This window comes from Orbicella faveolata, unplaced genomic scaffold (assembly GCF_042242905.1).
Source record: "Orbicella faveolata isolate gen_17 unplaced genomic scaffold, um_ofav_v1 contig_47, whole genome shotgun sequence".
NCBI classification, from domain to species: domain Eukaryota; kingdom Metazoa; phylum Cnidaria; class Anthozoa; order Scleractinia; family Merulinidae; genus Orbicella; species Orbicella faveolata.
The window spans coordinates 10,737,501-10,753,354 of record NW_028301577.1 but is presented as its reverse complement, the minus strand read 5'-3'; the positions used below and the strand labels follow the sequence as shown (position 1 = coordinate 10,753,354).

The window sequence follows — 15,854 nt, the reverse complement described above, 5'->3', positions numbered from 1 at the left end:
GGGAGCTGATCGTGTTCAAACATGATCAGCTTCTAGTGTGCTTGATAGCTCAGTTGTTAGAGCACTGCACCGGTATCGCAGAGGTCATGGGTTCGACTCCCGTTCAGGCTTGAACTTTTTGGTTTTTTTTTTCAGGCTTTAATTTCACAACTGCTTAAGTTGTGTATATGACTCGGCGATGGTCAGTCATATCTTCATATCTTTCTCCGCAGCTCAAATATATGATCTTTCATATATTCACTTGCAGAAATAGAATTACACTGCAGTTCCTTGGTTCAGGCTTAGTCCTATAGATCTTGGCTTCAGAATACTTTTCTATCGATTCACCGGACGTTTTGCCACTGGAACTAATCAATAAATGCAATCAAAATACAGTCAGTGAAATATAGCTGTTTCTACTGTTAACATCCCCAGGCCAAGTCGATTCAAAGCCGTCCGTGTTCATGAACAGAATAAATAATTGAACTAGTTGGGTAACAAGAGCACGTCATCTCGCATCCCGACGAAACGTATCACGTTTGTGTTGATTTGCACTGTCTCGAATCATAACTACAAACGAGCAAAAGATCGGAAAACCGAAATAGTCCCGTGTACACGTGCTTTGCGATGATGTCATTTGTTTTCACCCCTGCTGTGAGGAGGCCAATTTTTTCAAGGCCGGCCGGCAAAATCTCACTCCAGTTTGCATCAGGGTTGTGTTCTTCATTTCGTCGTACGCAAGTAACTTGTACATATAGTGTCAAAGAATTTCTACATGTCTGTTGCACAATTAAGTCATTAGTATAGAAAATCGGTCTGTTCGAGCGACAATTAATTAGGGATTAATTGTGCTTGTGAACAGATCGGAGTTTTAAGTAACTTCCACGAGGGGCTGCTGCAGCCACGGGTGGAAATTAGGAAAAGTCCGATCTGTTTACAAGCACAATTAATCCCTTTTTTTTTTCTCGAAAAAAAGACCGATTTCACTTTTAATCAAAACTATAACAAAATTCTCGAACGTGATTGGCTACCAGCAGCCCGATTTTAGCATTAATTGGACAGTGTACGCGTCATGCTTGTAATTGGACAGTGCGCGTCATTTTGCGCGCTCTGTTGCGGTGCACTTATTGAGTAAACTGCTGTGTTTTTCAGCATTCATAACGACGTTTAATCATTCAGCGCTCAATCGATGGTTTGTTCGTTTCTCGAATTTTGTCATAGTTTTGATTAACTGGTAACAGGGCTTCGCGTCGTCCAATTCAGTCTGTAATCATACTCATGATTAACAAATCGGACTCCCGCTTCGCGGTCGTCCGATTTTGTTAATCACTCCTATGACTTCAGACCGAATTGAACTCCACTCAGTCTTATTACCATTATTAATCATAACAATTACAATTTCCTCAAATGTGATTGGTTCATAAACTGGTGTATTTTGCTCTAATTTATCTGCAAAGTTATAATCCGACAACGTAATCGAACAGTTGGCTGTGATCGGACACCTGTAATCGGACAGTTACATGAGCCAATTATTTTAAGTCCTCTCCACTAAATCCACCAATCACAACATTGATTACAGTCTCTATAGTAGCCAATTCAACAGATTGACTTTGTAAAATTGTGGAGGTTTAGTTTCCGGTGACTGTTTTGAAAGAAACTTGACAGCCATTTTGCAAGCTATTCCCATATTCTCAATTATGATATTTTAAAATTATGATATTTTTCAAATCATGGTCATGGGAAATTGTAATTGTTGTGATTAACAAATCGACCTCCCGCTTCGCGGTCGTCCGATTTTGTTAATCACTCGTATGATTACAGACCGAATTGGACTCCACTCAGTCCTATTACCATTATTAATCGTATCTATAACAAAATTCTCGATCGTGATTGGTTCTCCGCGCGCCTATTTGCCACATAATCGGCGCGCAATCACGTGGGTGTCCAATACAGTTATCCAATTTGAACTTTTTGTAACTGGATACTAGTAATTGGATACCCAGGTGATTCGCGCACTTTAATGGCTTCCTTCGGAATGTTTCCTACAGTTTCCAAAACTTATGAAAAGCGCTGTAGACGTTTCGCTCGAAAGAAGTTCTCAAAAGACATTTTCATTCCGAATTTGTTATACATGTGATTAATTGGTAATTGGACCTAGTGTCGTACAATTCAGGGAGTAATCGTACTCGTAATTGTAAATCGGCCTCGCGTTTCGCGCTCGTTCGATTTCGAAATTACTCGCGCGATTACTCCCTGAATTGTACTCCACTCGGTCCAATTACTATTACTAATAATACGGCAACTGTAAATACAAGCTCCTATCAGACGTCTTTTCGTTATAGAGGGTTAGATTTGAAGCCACACTGTGATTAAATATTTTAGTTTTGTAACTTTAATTTTCTCGACACTTCCTGCTAAAGTATATGTTTAAAAACGTGAGAAACGTTATTACTCTTAGATTTGATGGGAATAAAACATATGTTGACGTCACATGAAAACTGGCAATGGAAAACTATCCCCCTGATACTCCTTGCTTTTATATGGTCTCTTGAGCCAAGCGATTAATTTTCCTCTCCCCACTGGGAGCTAAATATTGCTTTTAAGGCTTTGAATAATGAGCTTAAAATGAAACAACGGTAATATTGTGTTAAATATTCAAATAATCAATGTAAGGTTTAATTAAACTGTCTCAGCATTGCAGCTTGTAACAAATTGCAGCTTGTAACAAATAAACGTACCTAAAATCCTCTTTTCTTTCGTTATTTCTAGCCTGTGTTATTTTTCTTTGCAGCTTATTTTGATTTGTACAGCTAATTATTTAAAAAAAAACTTAAACAGCTAAGCTGTCTTATCGTGTCTCTCACTGCTTGTCTCACTGCTCTGATCTTCCAACAATACAAGATCGGGTTTAGAGATGAGTTAAAGTAGGCCAGAGTCAGTGTAACTAGCCATGACTCAATATTTTCTATTCCGCTGACAGATAGCACAACGGCAATGCCCCAAGGAGCATAGCAGGCAACTAATACTAACTGCACCCACAATATGCTAGAAACTGATTTGTTGTATCTTACTACGTTCACTGGAATCTCTCGTTCGTTTGCTTGTACTTGAGGGACATGGCTTTGTACTTGGGCTTGTTGATGTCGTAATTTGAAGAAAATCCTTGTGTAGCAAAAAATCGAAATTACCAGAGGAAGGGAAACGAGGGTAGAGGCAGCTTTGAGGGCGACATCGCTTCTGGGAATGCGGGTTGATCCAAGAGAAACACCAATAAACCAAAAACAAATTATAACTACACGGACTCGCCTTAATGTTACTATATGTCTGTATCTCAGTCCCAACAACAGGGCGAGAAGTCTGTCCACGCTAATTGCGGCCGACGTTAAGATAGATACTCCACAAAAAATCCAGCTTTGGGCAACACGAACTCGGCTTATCATAAATATCTCGTTCATCTTTATCAAGGGAGACATAATGAGGGTTGCATATAGTGGTTGCACGATAAGGCCAACTCCAAGATCAGTGACCGCCAGACATCGAAAGAGAAGTTTGGTCGGAGGATGAACAGAAGTGGCTTTACGTAGAGAAACGGGAATCAGAGTATTTCCCAGACATGCAGTGATGGATAGAAAAATGTCGAAGGCTGAAATATAGGCAAGTGTTCCTAGTATTGATGCGCTGAGTACTTGGTTCAGTCTGCTTGTGAAATTGCCGTCACCATTAATGTTCGCCATTGTTCTTGGTGGTGAAAATTGAAGTTATTATGGAACGCATCTAATCAGTTGTTGAAAAACGTAGCCTTGGACATCTTGCAGCCTCCTATCTCACTGAGAATTTAATATGTCGCTTATGACACAACCAATTGAGCGTCATAGCTGTTTTGCGCGACTGGGTGTATATAATTATAATGTTTAAAAACATTACGGGAGACTAATTGGATTACGAAGTCATATTTGTGCTGAAAAGAGATCGTCAGGATAGATACGCCAGTTGCTTTGAGTTATTTGTCAACATTGCCTCGCGTTAATTTCCACAATGTTAAAGAAATGAAAAGATTAATCGAGATTGTGCGCTATTTTCGCCTGTCGAGAGAGTATGAGATAATGGGTAAAAAGAACCTCATGTAAGTGAGAACGAACAACTTCGGTACCCCACAGGTGAAGGAAACAAAGGGGCGCATTTTGAGTTATGGTTTATCAATTAATATAACAGTTGAAAATAAGTGGAACCACGCCTTACGATCACCTCGTTATTACGGCCATTTCTTTGTCCCGGCGAAAGGCCCACACATCTTCTTATCAGAAAACCTCGTTAATGCGGCTACCCCGTTGCTATGGCCAACAGCGACATTCTCAAATCCCAACCTTTATAATCCTCTATCATTTTAGCCCGCTTATACGGCAGCTTAAACTAGTTATGCTAAGAAAAGATAAGATAAGATAAGATAAGATAAGATAAGATAAGATAAGAACTTTATTAACGTGTCGAAGTCGCTAGCATACAATGTTTACTAATTGGAGACACCTAACTACGATTACTTATCTAATAATTAATAAAATATGAAATACATGTACGTATGTAGGTGTTTTAAAATTTATATGTAAAACAAGCAATGAGTCATGCAGTAAGATCAAGTGTTTTCCCAGTTGTTAATATTTCATACATTGATTCAAGTATCATTTTTTTTTTGGTTAAATTCAGTATATCTGCATTTTGAATGCTTATTAGAGAACAGTTGCTTGGAAGTGGAATCATATCATGATATATGTGTTAAGAGGTCACTCGATTTAGATCAGTCATGAGGTTTGACCCTTCGACGATCGATGGTACGGCCACCCTGTTAACACGGTCAAATTTTCATGGGCCGGTGGTGAACGTACTAACGGTTTTCACCATATTCCAACGACGGCTCCACAAGTAGGAGCGATTAATGGTAACGAGATCATATTAATTTGTTGATGAATAATGTTTTAATTTCTTGAAAACACCGAAACAACAGGCTTCAGAGGAATGCTGTAACCCTTGTTCTGCGGCGTCTTTCACCATTCTGGACTCTACCGCCACAAAGTGTCAGGTAAAATTAAAGAAGCTATGTACATCAATTGGGAAAAAGCCTGCTTTAAATCAGCTAATTCATCATGTTAATTTGTCTCTTTCATTTTATTATATTTTTTTGCACGTTATTTTTGTATTTGCCTGTTCTTTTGTTTTCGATTCCACGTATTTTATTCATGTTATGTAAGTTATTTTAGGTAACACCTATTCTACAAAACCTGTATATTTATATCAACTTGTATTTGAATCTTATAGAGTAATTACAATAACGAGTAATAACTCGAGTAGATTATTAACGTTCTAGAATAACAAAGTTTCGTTTCAATGATAAAAATCAGTTTGAGATGTTTAAGTTACTTCACGGCCGCCGTGTTGGTGCCCATTTGGATGGGCACCAACATGGCGTCTCCATACAAAGCTCTGTGAATTTGGGTGAAGCACTTCTCCGAATTACGCACGAATGAACTGCAGGACCTAAATCTTGGCGGGATTGTTTATATATCAATCATCTATCATATCCCACGTTCATGACTTATTTATTGAGGGGCTACGATTTTTGTGTGGGATACCTGTGGTATGCCACACTATTGTCATCGGCTCGTGTCCGTTAATGCAAAAGAGTTATATATCCCACACATGTACCCTTTGCGTACCTATTTTTATTTTGGATGACATGACGGTGAAAACCAGGACCATAATCTTGCTTCGTTTTTTTTGAGACGTTAGCACTCCAAATAATCCTTGTTGAGATACACTTCGAAACAGTCTGTTATTCAGTTCGCCAAATGTTAGAAGCTGGATGCGCGATATAGTGGGCGCCAATGGCGTGCGTGAGCCTCACAAACGCGTACAATGGGCGACACGAGAAGAAAACGAACGTGTTTTCCCCAGTCTCACTAGTAGTGAGCTCCTTTGAGCACGCTCTTTCCAGATTCTTTCCCACTCGTGTTTAAATACCAGTTGACTTCCAAGCTAATGGCTCATCAGGATGTCCATGGTTTCTGCAGCATGAAGCTCTTAGAGGATAACTACCCCCACCCCCCTCCTGGATGGGTTGCAAGTTCATTGCAGGGTTAACCCCTTAATCTTTAGTTGGACTTAGATCCTGTCCCTCATGGACGCAAGCGAAAACAGAACGTTTCGGCACGAAGAAGGGATGCAACCCCACATTTCATTTTTTATTATCATTATTATTATTATTATTATTATTATTATTATTATTATTATTATTATTATTATCGTCCTCACGTAATGCTTGCTTAGAGTCGTTAGGGCCGAGACCATACCATGGTCCTGGGGACCTAGGGGATAGCTAGTTTTTAACTTGATAGCACCCTCCTCAAAATGTGTGCTGTACCTAGCAAGGTTATCTTTTGTAGTTCACTGATACTTAATTGGCCGGGAATTCTTCCAAGATAAGTTTCTAGTCCCTTTTTGATAGCTCCAAGTGCTCCAATGATAAATGGGTATCGTTTCCGTTCTCATGCCCACATTCGGCTTGTTTCGATTTCCAAGTCCTTATATTTGGATAGTTTTTCAGTGACTATCACGGATGTGTTTCTGTCTGATGGTACTGCCATGTCAATAAATTTACAGGTTTTCGTTTTGTGGTCTTTAATCACTAGATCGGGTCTGGTGGCTGTTATTTTCCTGTCTGTGTATATTGGCGTGTCCCACAATATCGTGATATCCTCGTTTTCTGTAACTGTTTCCGGCTCATGGTCATACCACTTTTCTGATGTCTTTATATTATTGTTGTGACAGACTTTCCAATGTATATACGCGGATGCTTTATTGTGTCTTTAGGTATATTCTGTTTTCGCAAGTTCAGGACACCCAGACACGATATGGTCAATTGTTTCGTCGTATTTGTTACACATCCTGCATAGGGGGCTAGTACCGTCTTTGATAATGCTGGCGTGGTATGATCTGGTAGCTAGGCTTTGGTCTTGGGCTGCGATTATGAATCCTTCCGTTTCTGCCTTCAGTCCACTGCTTTTGAGCCACTGGTTGGTTTTGTGGTGGTCAACATCTGCTTCCTTTATTCTCTTTGGGTATCTTCCATGTAGGGCTTTGTCCTCCCACTGCTTTGTTAATTTTTCTTGGGTCTTATTTCGTGCCATTTGTTTGGTTCTCTTTGCATATTTGGTAGTTGTTTCTTCTGCTTGTTTATCTGGTATTGTTAGGTCTAGTTCTTGTTTGAATTGTTCTGCTTGCCTTTGTATAGAGTACAATTTCTTTCTGCCATCATGTTCTTGCACTAGTTCGATTAGGGCATCATCAGTGTTCTTTAGGTATGTATCGAGCCCTATCGTGGTTGTTTTGTAAGAGGCTTCTAATTGGATAAGACCCCTACCACCAGCATTATTATCAGTATTATTATTATGATGATGATAGTAGTATTAGTATTAGTTGTAGTAACCATGATATCATGATTAGATACGGAAACATGTTTTACAGGTTTAACAGACATCAAATTATGTAAATATTATAGCATTTTGTAAAGCGTAGCTCTAGTTTTTGTCACAATAAACACTCCTCATTAGTATTATTATTATTATTATTATTATTATTATTATTATTATTATATTTATTATGTAAGAACTGCAGTGGCTTGGTATTCTTCCCCTGTATATTTAAAAGTGGTGCAATCTCGTGTCCACGTTCTTTTCCACCTGAATACTCCATCAAGCGTCTGAAACCCTGGGGCCGAGGTAAGTGATTGTACAAATTTGGTTCAAAAATGAGCAAGGGATAAGCGCAACTTATTCCTATCGCTTCTCGTGAAAGTTAAGACACGCTTGCTAGTCAACTTCAACTTCAACTAAACTTAATTTTGCAGTTACATTTTGAAATAACAATATTAACATAAAAAAAAAAAAGAAAAAAAGATGGATATATAACAATTAAAGGTGACAATAGTATATAGTTTCTGCCTCAGTGGAGGCTAATAGAACCGCGAGGTTCTGGATTCGTTCTGGATTCCCCATCCTTTCCATTTGTCTAATGGCATACTTGATACAATTTAAACCGTTGTCAGGAAAAAAAAAACAATTAGTTTTCAAATATAACAGGCGTATCATTCTCATGACTCACGTTTGTTTCTTTTACAAACAGCTTGGCCGCCCTCGGTTTGAGCAAATAATCATCGAGTCCCCGTCCAATCTACAGCGTAGCGTGGACGGAAGACATTTGATGTGTTTTCAGAGTGAAGCCTCCGTTGTCAAATTTCTCCGGAGACTTGATGTGCCGCTCAGTTGACTATCACTCACAAAGGACGAGGGAAACTTGTCTAATGGTTTTTTGTTGACGAAATAAAGGAGTCATGTCAGAAACATGCCCTTTTTGTCATAACTACTTAGACTGACTCAGAAAAAATAAAAATTGCGGAGCAAGTTTTGAAATGCACGTAGAAACTTAATGCTCCACTACATTAGTACAAGCTATGTACATTTTAACAAAAGACGTGCCATAACGTAAATATGGTAGACTGAAAAAGAAATATGAAACTGGCTTGATGTTCATTTTATTTTTCACGGACCACCCGGCCACCCTCGGTTTCAGCTTATAATCATGGAAGCGCCGCTAAGTCGTTCACACATTACGAGGCGAGTTGTGTAATTGCCCTCAGTTGACACAGTGAAGGATTAACTTCAGAAACATACAATTTTTAGCACAACAGCATTAAGGGCACCTGTACGTGCGTTATCGTGTTCTCTAAAAAAAACGCATCAAAACCTTTTCTAAGAAACATTTAAGCTTTTGTAATTTAATTTTTTTTTTAAAGCCATAAGTATCTTTTATAGGGGATGTTTAAAAAATAGGTTTATCAAATTTGGTAAGATGACAAGCTATTTTCAGCTGCTGCCTGCAGTTTAATCCAAAAAACACTTGCGAAATAAAAGTTAAATATAACACATTTCGCCGCCAAATATACTAGAACCCCCCACACCTTACCGTCTTTGTTTTACCTCTACTATTCAACTTTCGATCTTTTGTAACATTTTAATTTCAATTCTTTCTAATCTAACAACTCGAAATGCTTCTTGTTAATCTTCAGGCTAGCTACTTACCCACCACTTTACAGCATGGACAAATAAATGACTTCATAATGTAAAAATGGCCAACTGACAACTTCAAAAGACCAAATCAACCGAACCCTTATAATTGAAAAAGTAAATTAACGGCGGCGTAAATGAAAACGGTTATAAGGAGAAACTGGATGTGTTATAAGCGACATATGAAGTATCAGCTTGATATAGAGCTGGAAACTGACCAAGGTTTTTTGTCAACTAACAACGATCTTTAATTACAGCGACTTCGATTTTCTGACCACCTAAGAAAACAATGGCAAACTTTACTGGAGATGGAAACTTTACATACAAACCGGACCAAGTATTCAGTCAACCACAAGCAGGCATACTAACTTTTATTTCAGCTTTGAACTTTTTCCTGTCCGTCACCGCATCTCTGGGCAATGCTCTGATTCTTCGTAAAGTCTCTTCTATTCATCCTCCGACAAAACTTTTCTTTCGATGTCTGGCGGTCTCTGATCTTTGCGTTGGAATTATTGTTCAACCACTACACGCAGCCGATATTATCTCTGATATAAAATATATACACGTGAATGTTTTTTATTATATCTCCAAAGTGGTCTGGGCTTTAAGCATGCTTTTATGTGGTGTGTCTGTCTTGACATCGACCGCAATTAGTGTGGACAGACTTCTCGCCCTGTTGTTGGGACTGAGATACAAACATGTCGTAACATTAAGGCGCGTTCGTTTTGTTATAACGTGTTTTTGGTTGATTTGCACTTCAGCTGGAACGATCAGGCTTTGGTCACAAGGCATCGCCACCAGATTAACCTCAGTTGTCTTCGCACTTTCAGTGGTAATCTCCATCTACTGTTACACGAGGATCCACCTCAAACTGCGACGTCAGCAAGACCAAGTGCAAAACCAGGTCAACCAAGGAGAAGTGAGAGGAAGAAATATTCAAATGAACATAGCAAGCTACAGAAGAACCGTTTCTACCGTTTTCTGGGTACAGCTGGCATTAGTTGCCTGCTATATTCCGTGGGCCATTATGATCGTGCTACATGAGAATGGTATAAGAAGTTATCTGGTTCGGAAAGCCGCAGTAACTCTGGTTTTATTGAACTCATCTCTCAATCCGATCCTGTATTGTTGGAAGATCACAGAGGTCAAGCAAGCAGTGAAAGACACAATCAAACAGCTTAACTATTTTTAAGAAATTAGCAAAATTAGCTCTAAAGGTCGACATAACTTCGCAAGGTAAAATGATGCCGTGTAAAAATAGAGAAAAGGAATTCATGAAATGGCCATATTCACTCCTTGCATTGCTCAACATTACCGCTTTATAGTTCAGATCCAAAGAAACTTTAAACTGGCAGTTAAATGATGTATAGAAGAGCAATAAAGAAGTAAAAGAACGCCGACAGGAAACCAAGCTTTTTAATTTGGGGCGGACTGAAAAAGAACCTGGAAAATTTATTCTGAGGAAAGTTTTTGTCCGAAGACTCTGACGTTGTACGAGCGTTGCGGAAATTGGGATGTTCGTCGGAAAAATTCAATTAAACTTCTAATAGACGCTAATTTTGGCAAAGCAAAAGCTTTTTTGAGCCCTAAAAGATACCATTCTAAAAGCACAGAGAAATATGACTTAAGTGGGGCTAATGACGATGGTGATAAATACACACACATCAAATGCTAAAAAAAGGAGAGATTTTATGTCAGAACACCCGTCAGATCACCCAGATCTATCCAAACTGATTCCCAGAGTCTTTGTTCCCCTTTACCAGCGGTCGGAAAACGAGAGTTCTGGGAGCAACCATTTCAGGCATGCGCCATAGATGCAGACTGCGCAGTGAAACTGGATGGGCAGAATCACCAGAGTTCGGTTATTTCAAAATGGTTGCTCCCAGAGCTCTCGTTTTCCGACCGCTGGTCAAGGGGAACGAAGACTCTGGGAACGAGATTGAGATCTATCTAAAACGTGAACACAGAATGACAGGCAACCCTCACAAAATACCTTGGCAAAAGAAATACATTTGAATTTTTGCCTTAACCGAATGAGACCGAAATCCTAAATCTCCACACATTAACGTAACCAGCGTCACAGTGCTCATAAATTTGTTTCCCAACGAAAATTCCATTTAGAATCGCACTCGAGTCCGCCATATGATGATAGGTTGAATTCATCGACGATTCTCACTTTCAACACAAAAGTAGACTGCCAACGCACAAGGATTTCTTTTAAGCATGAGGCTTTTAAGGAGTCTTAAAAGTGAGACTTTTATGGAGTCTTAAGAGTAAGGATTTTACGGAATCTTAAAGGGGGAGTTTTACGGAGTCCTATTGGTAAGACTTTTTTGGCGTCTTAAAAATGAGACTCTCACGGACTCTTAAAAGTGAAGCTTTTACGGAGTCTTAAAAATGGGACTCTTTGGACCCTTTAAAGTAAGGCTTTTAAGGAGTCTTATTGGTAAGACTTTTAAGGCTTTTTAAAAATGGGACTGTTAGGGACTCTTTGACCAAAGTGAGACTTTTCTGACGGACTCTTAAAACTGGGACTTTTACTTAGTCTTAACAATAGGACTCTTAAGGACTCTTAAAGTGAGACTTTTACGGAGTCTTAAAAGTGAGACTTTTTGAAACTTTCTAGAATAAAGAGCAAACAGTGGATTCCAAATCACTTTTTATGTAGGTAACAAGACAGCTATGCTTTCTTCTCTCTAATTGTTTGTTAGGAAGAGATTGAATTTGTTTCCCCTGACCAATTAAGACCTTGCAAGAGTAAAGCATTAACTTGGAAAATAGTATATTTTCCAAGCTGTAGGTATGGTGGGACATTCATTCGCCCTTCATTCTCTCCTTTGCTCCTTCGTGCGCTTCTTGTTAGACTTTTTTTGTGATTCCGCGGACTAATTTAAAGGCTTTCGCAGTTGCAGCGAACTATAGTTATTCAACGTGGAGGTGAAACGATTTCTTCCCCGTGTGATTAGTTCTAATTTAAATTGGCAATGCTTTTCATTTGTTCTTTGCATTTCCGACGCAAGCACTCAGTACCTCACTGCAGAAATAATCTACAATGAGGAGATTTTCGCATGAGCGTGTCTATCTATTGAAGCCGTTGGCGCACTTTCCGAAGATGTCCGCTTAATACAGGTTTGACTTTACTCGACTACCGAAAACAAAGATATTGAAAATCGCAAAATTGATGAACTTTATGAATTTTCGAATCAGATTTAACCTGTGATTAAAATTTTTAGACGGGAAACGGACAGGAGAATTGAGGACAATTCGAACGATACGCTTCGCCACTGCAAATAAATATGGCCATGGCGAAGTGATATGAACAGAAAAGTCGATGGGAGTTTTGCAGACACAGATGCCCCCTTGTTCACGTGTCCAATACTAACTTAGCTGTTAGCTTTGGGTTGGATCAGGACTCTGGAGTGGTGCTTTCTTTGTGGTGACGTCTCGGATTATTTGCAACCTACTAATTACAAAGTTTTCTTATCACTGATGGTCAACCCGCCATAGATATACGGGCATTAAGTCTCCTCGAGTGAATGGAAAGCCAGTTATTGCATTATTTGCAAATTTTTGTTTCTTTACCGAGGTCTATTGCTTCCAAAAACCATGACAGTGGCTGCAGCATTGTTCAAGATCCATTTAATTAGTGAAAAATTATTCAATCATCAATTATTTATTACAAGTAAAATTTTGACCTTGCGGCATGAGTTGGGCATTTCTTCGGAAAAGGGTGCAGTGCATTCTTCCGGAAATCTTCACTGTTGCGACTTGTACAATGAGCTAACCCCACCGTGGAGCATTTTGCAATTTTTTTTTTCGGAAACAAGTACGGCAAATGCCTGATAAATTGCCCGGGGATAAGCGGCATTGAAATTGACAGAGCCATTAAGAGCTCACTTACAACAACACAACTGACAAAAAAAAAAGTTTAATTAGCAAAACAAGTCATCTCAGTCCAATCTGTGGAAATATAAATTTCAGACCTTAGTACAATGCAATCAAAAGTTTATAACCTTCTCAGAGTAAAACATTCTAAAAAATTTAAATTTTAAGTTTTTACTTCCTTTTCAGATGTTTTAATCTGAAGCCGCTGTCATTCTTTCAGGTGAAGTGCTCTATTTAGGCTTTTAGGCGGGTAATTAGCCTATTAAATATATTTGGTAATTAAAACCAATATGCAAATTCAGTGATTTGTTATTGCTTCCGGTGGAGCTTGAAAAAACCACCTCAAAACCTCCTTGTTTAGCTTACTCGGCACTAAAGAATGCAATTCAGGCTTTTTAATAATCTGTTTTAGGGTAAATTAAGAAAAAAGTTCACTTTATTTGGTAAGATGACAAACTATTTTCAGCTGCTGCTTGTGGTCTAGTCCAATTATGTTCAGTTGTGTATTTAAAATGCACTTTCCCAGCTAAATTAGCCGGAACTTGAAAATCATGTACCTATTCTTTGCCTTAACCTTTGTTCTACCGGCACTATTCGATCGGTTTTCGCTTTTAACTTGCAGCTTATCATAGTTCTTTCACAATCCAGCAGCTTGCACTTCCTTTTTCTTAAACTTTTAGTTTATAATTAAAACAATATCGACTTATAATCCCAAGCAATTGACATGTCTATCTCTTTAATAAATAATGTTAGTTACCTAGTCAAATGAACAAATTTAATGAAATATAAACAAACGGCCCTTTAAAAATTGCCATCAAATTAACAAATTGCCTAAAACAGTTTTTAAGAACAACTGGTTGTGATATCAGCGACATATGAAATTCTTAGCCTGATATTACGCAGCAAGCTTTTCCGAGGTTTTCTGTCAAGTAGCATTTTTTTTTTTCTTTTGCAGCAACTTCAATTTTCTGATCACCCAACAACAATGGCGAACATTACTGAAGATGGAAACTTCAAAACCAAACTATACTCGCCAATATTTATGGAATTACCATTTGGCATAGTTGAATTTTTTTCAGCTTTGAACATTTTTCTATCCATCACCGCATCTCTAGGCAATGCTTTGATCCTTATTGCTCTTCATAATGTGTCGATTTATCCTCCGACCAAACTATTCTTTCGATGTCTGGCGGTCACTGATCTTTGTGTTGGACTTATTGTACAACCACTCTATGCAACCTTCCTCCTTTACCATATAACCGAGGAGAACGAGAACTTTGCTTACTATGTCTCCGAAATTTATAACGTTCTTAGTTGGATTTTGTGTGGAATATCTCTGTTCACGTCGACCGCAATTAGTGTGGACAGACTTCTCGCCCTTGTGTTGGGACTGAGATACAGACATGTCGTAACATTAAGGCGAGTTCGTGTAGTCATAATTTTGTTCTGGCTTATCGGTGCTTCGGTTGGATCGATTCGCTTTTCGAGAAGCGGTGTCATCTTCATATTAGCCTCTATTATCGTTCCCCTTTCTCTGGTGACTTCGATATTTTGTTACACCAGAATCTACTTCAGAGTGCGACATCAACAAGCCCAAGTAAACAACCACGTCGCTCAAGGACGAGCCAACGGAGGAGGGATTCCGCTGAACATAGCAAGATACAAAAAGTCCGTTTCTAGTATTTCGTGGGTGCAGCTTGCATTGGTTGCCTGCTATGTTCCGTTTGGCATTGTGCTTGCGCTATATGTCTGTGGCACAGGAAATGACGTGGCTTGGGTAGCTACTTTAACATTAGTCTACTTCAACTCATCGCTAAACCCGATCCTGTATTGTTGGAAGATCAGAGAAGTGAGAAAAGCAGTGAAAGACACATTAAGACAGCTTTTATTACTGATTAATTAATATTAGCTGTATAGATCGAAAGTTGCAAAGTAAAATAGCGCAGTACAATATAGAAATAACGATAGAGTCACAGAGAGAAAGAGGACTTAAAATAATTAATTCATTACTCACCGCAATACTCCATTAACATAACAATTTAATTAAGTAGTCAAGGAACAACATTTAGGTGGCATTAGTAGAAACCAAATAGGAACAAGATGGTTTCTTTACTTAATAATTGGCAGATTAGAACGAAATTGGACACATTCGACGAAAGATACGCCAACAGGCCCTGAAAAGCGAAATATTAACTTTGCCTAAGCTATAATTTATATACTTTATCATGCTAAGCCACTGTTTAGAAAGCTCCAATAAACCTACTACAGTCGAACCTCCGGTTGCGACCACCTCTCGTAAGCGACCACCTCTCCTCAACAACCAGTTTTCCAAACTACCAAATGTTTTCTAGTCAAATCACTATACTATATTCGGAACCTCTTGTAGGCGACCACCTCTCGTGAGCGGCCGCGACCACTTTTAGAGCTAAAAGTTTGAAAATTTCTAGGGTTCTTAACCTCTCGTAAGCGACCATTTGACAGATAATACAGGCGGAAATTGGATAATAAGGTGTTGTAACATCGAATTCCTGGATAGTACAAGGGAAGGAAATTTCTCAATGCGAAGTACCGGACATTTTTTCTCAAAATTGGCTTTTCACATGGGGTAAAGCCTGGTTTTCAATAGCGACGCAAGCACAAGCGCAAGTACAAACGCAAGCAATAGGGATGACCCAAGTGAAAATGAAGTTGGACGCAAACACATTGAAGCACAAGCAAAATAATCCGAACATTCCGAACTGTTTAGTCGCGAGGTAATCTTTATCCAGTGTTTTCACCGGCCAAACATATCCACGTGTGGTAAATATCCTTGTGCTTGTGTTATGCCTGAGCGGTATTTCGCTCTCACTTGTTGCAAACGCAGGCATAAGCGCAAGC

The 15,854-nt window shown here is 38.9% G+C and overlaps 3 protein-coding genes across 3 annotated transcripts in view; 2 read left to right on the top strand and 1 right to left on the bottom strand.

The window, feature by feature from the left end:
• Positions 1-2,653: 2,653 nt before the first annotated feature.
• Positions 2,654-3,722, bottom strand: LOC110048338 (melanocortin receptor 5-like). The gene has a single exon (XM_020754122.2). It carries the CDS (start codon positions 3,711-3,713, stop codon positions 2,790-2,792), a length of 924 nt encoding a protein of 307 aa, XP_020609781.2. The 5' UTR covers positions 3,714-3,722; the 3' UTR covers positions 2,654-2,789.
• A 5,538-nt stretch (positions 3,723-9,260) lies between these two features.
• Positions 9,261-10,648, top strand: LOC149097118 (adenosine receptor A3-like). Its single transcript, XM_089279925.1, has one exon. The coding sequence runs from the start codon at positions 9,382-9,384 to the stop codon at positions 10,282-10,284; it is 903 nt and encodes a 300-aa protein (XP_089136051.1). The 5' UTR covers positions 9,261-9,381; the 3' UTR covers positions 10,285-10,648.
• A 3,148-nt stretch (positions 10,649-13,796) lies between these two features.
• The window catches only part of LOC149097117 (histamine H2 receptor-like), a 3,443-nt gene continuing 1,385 nt past the window's right edge, over positions 13,797-15,854 (top strand). Inside the window, exon 1 of the mRNA XM_089280022.1 lies at positions 13,797-15,854. This exon is cut by the window's right edge and continues 1,385 nt beyond it. Coding sequence (XP_089136148.1) covers positions 13,963-14,880 — 918 coding nt within the window. The 5' untranslated portion in view covers positions 13,797-13,962 and the 3' untranslated portion in view covers positions 14,881-15,854.

Coding starts and splice junctions, on each gene's coding strand:
- LOC110048338 (XM_020754122.2), bottom strand. CDS start 3,713: ATGGCGAACATTAATGGTGACGGCAATTTCACAAGCAGACTGAACCAA.
- LOC149097118 (XM_089279925.1), top strand. CDS start 9,382: ATGGCAAACTTTACTGGAGATGGAAACTTTACATACAAACCGGACCAA.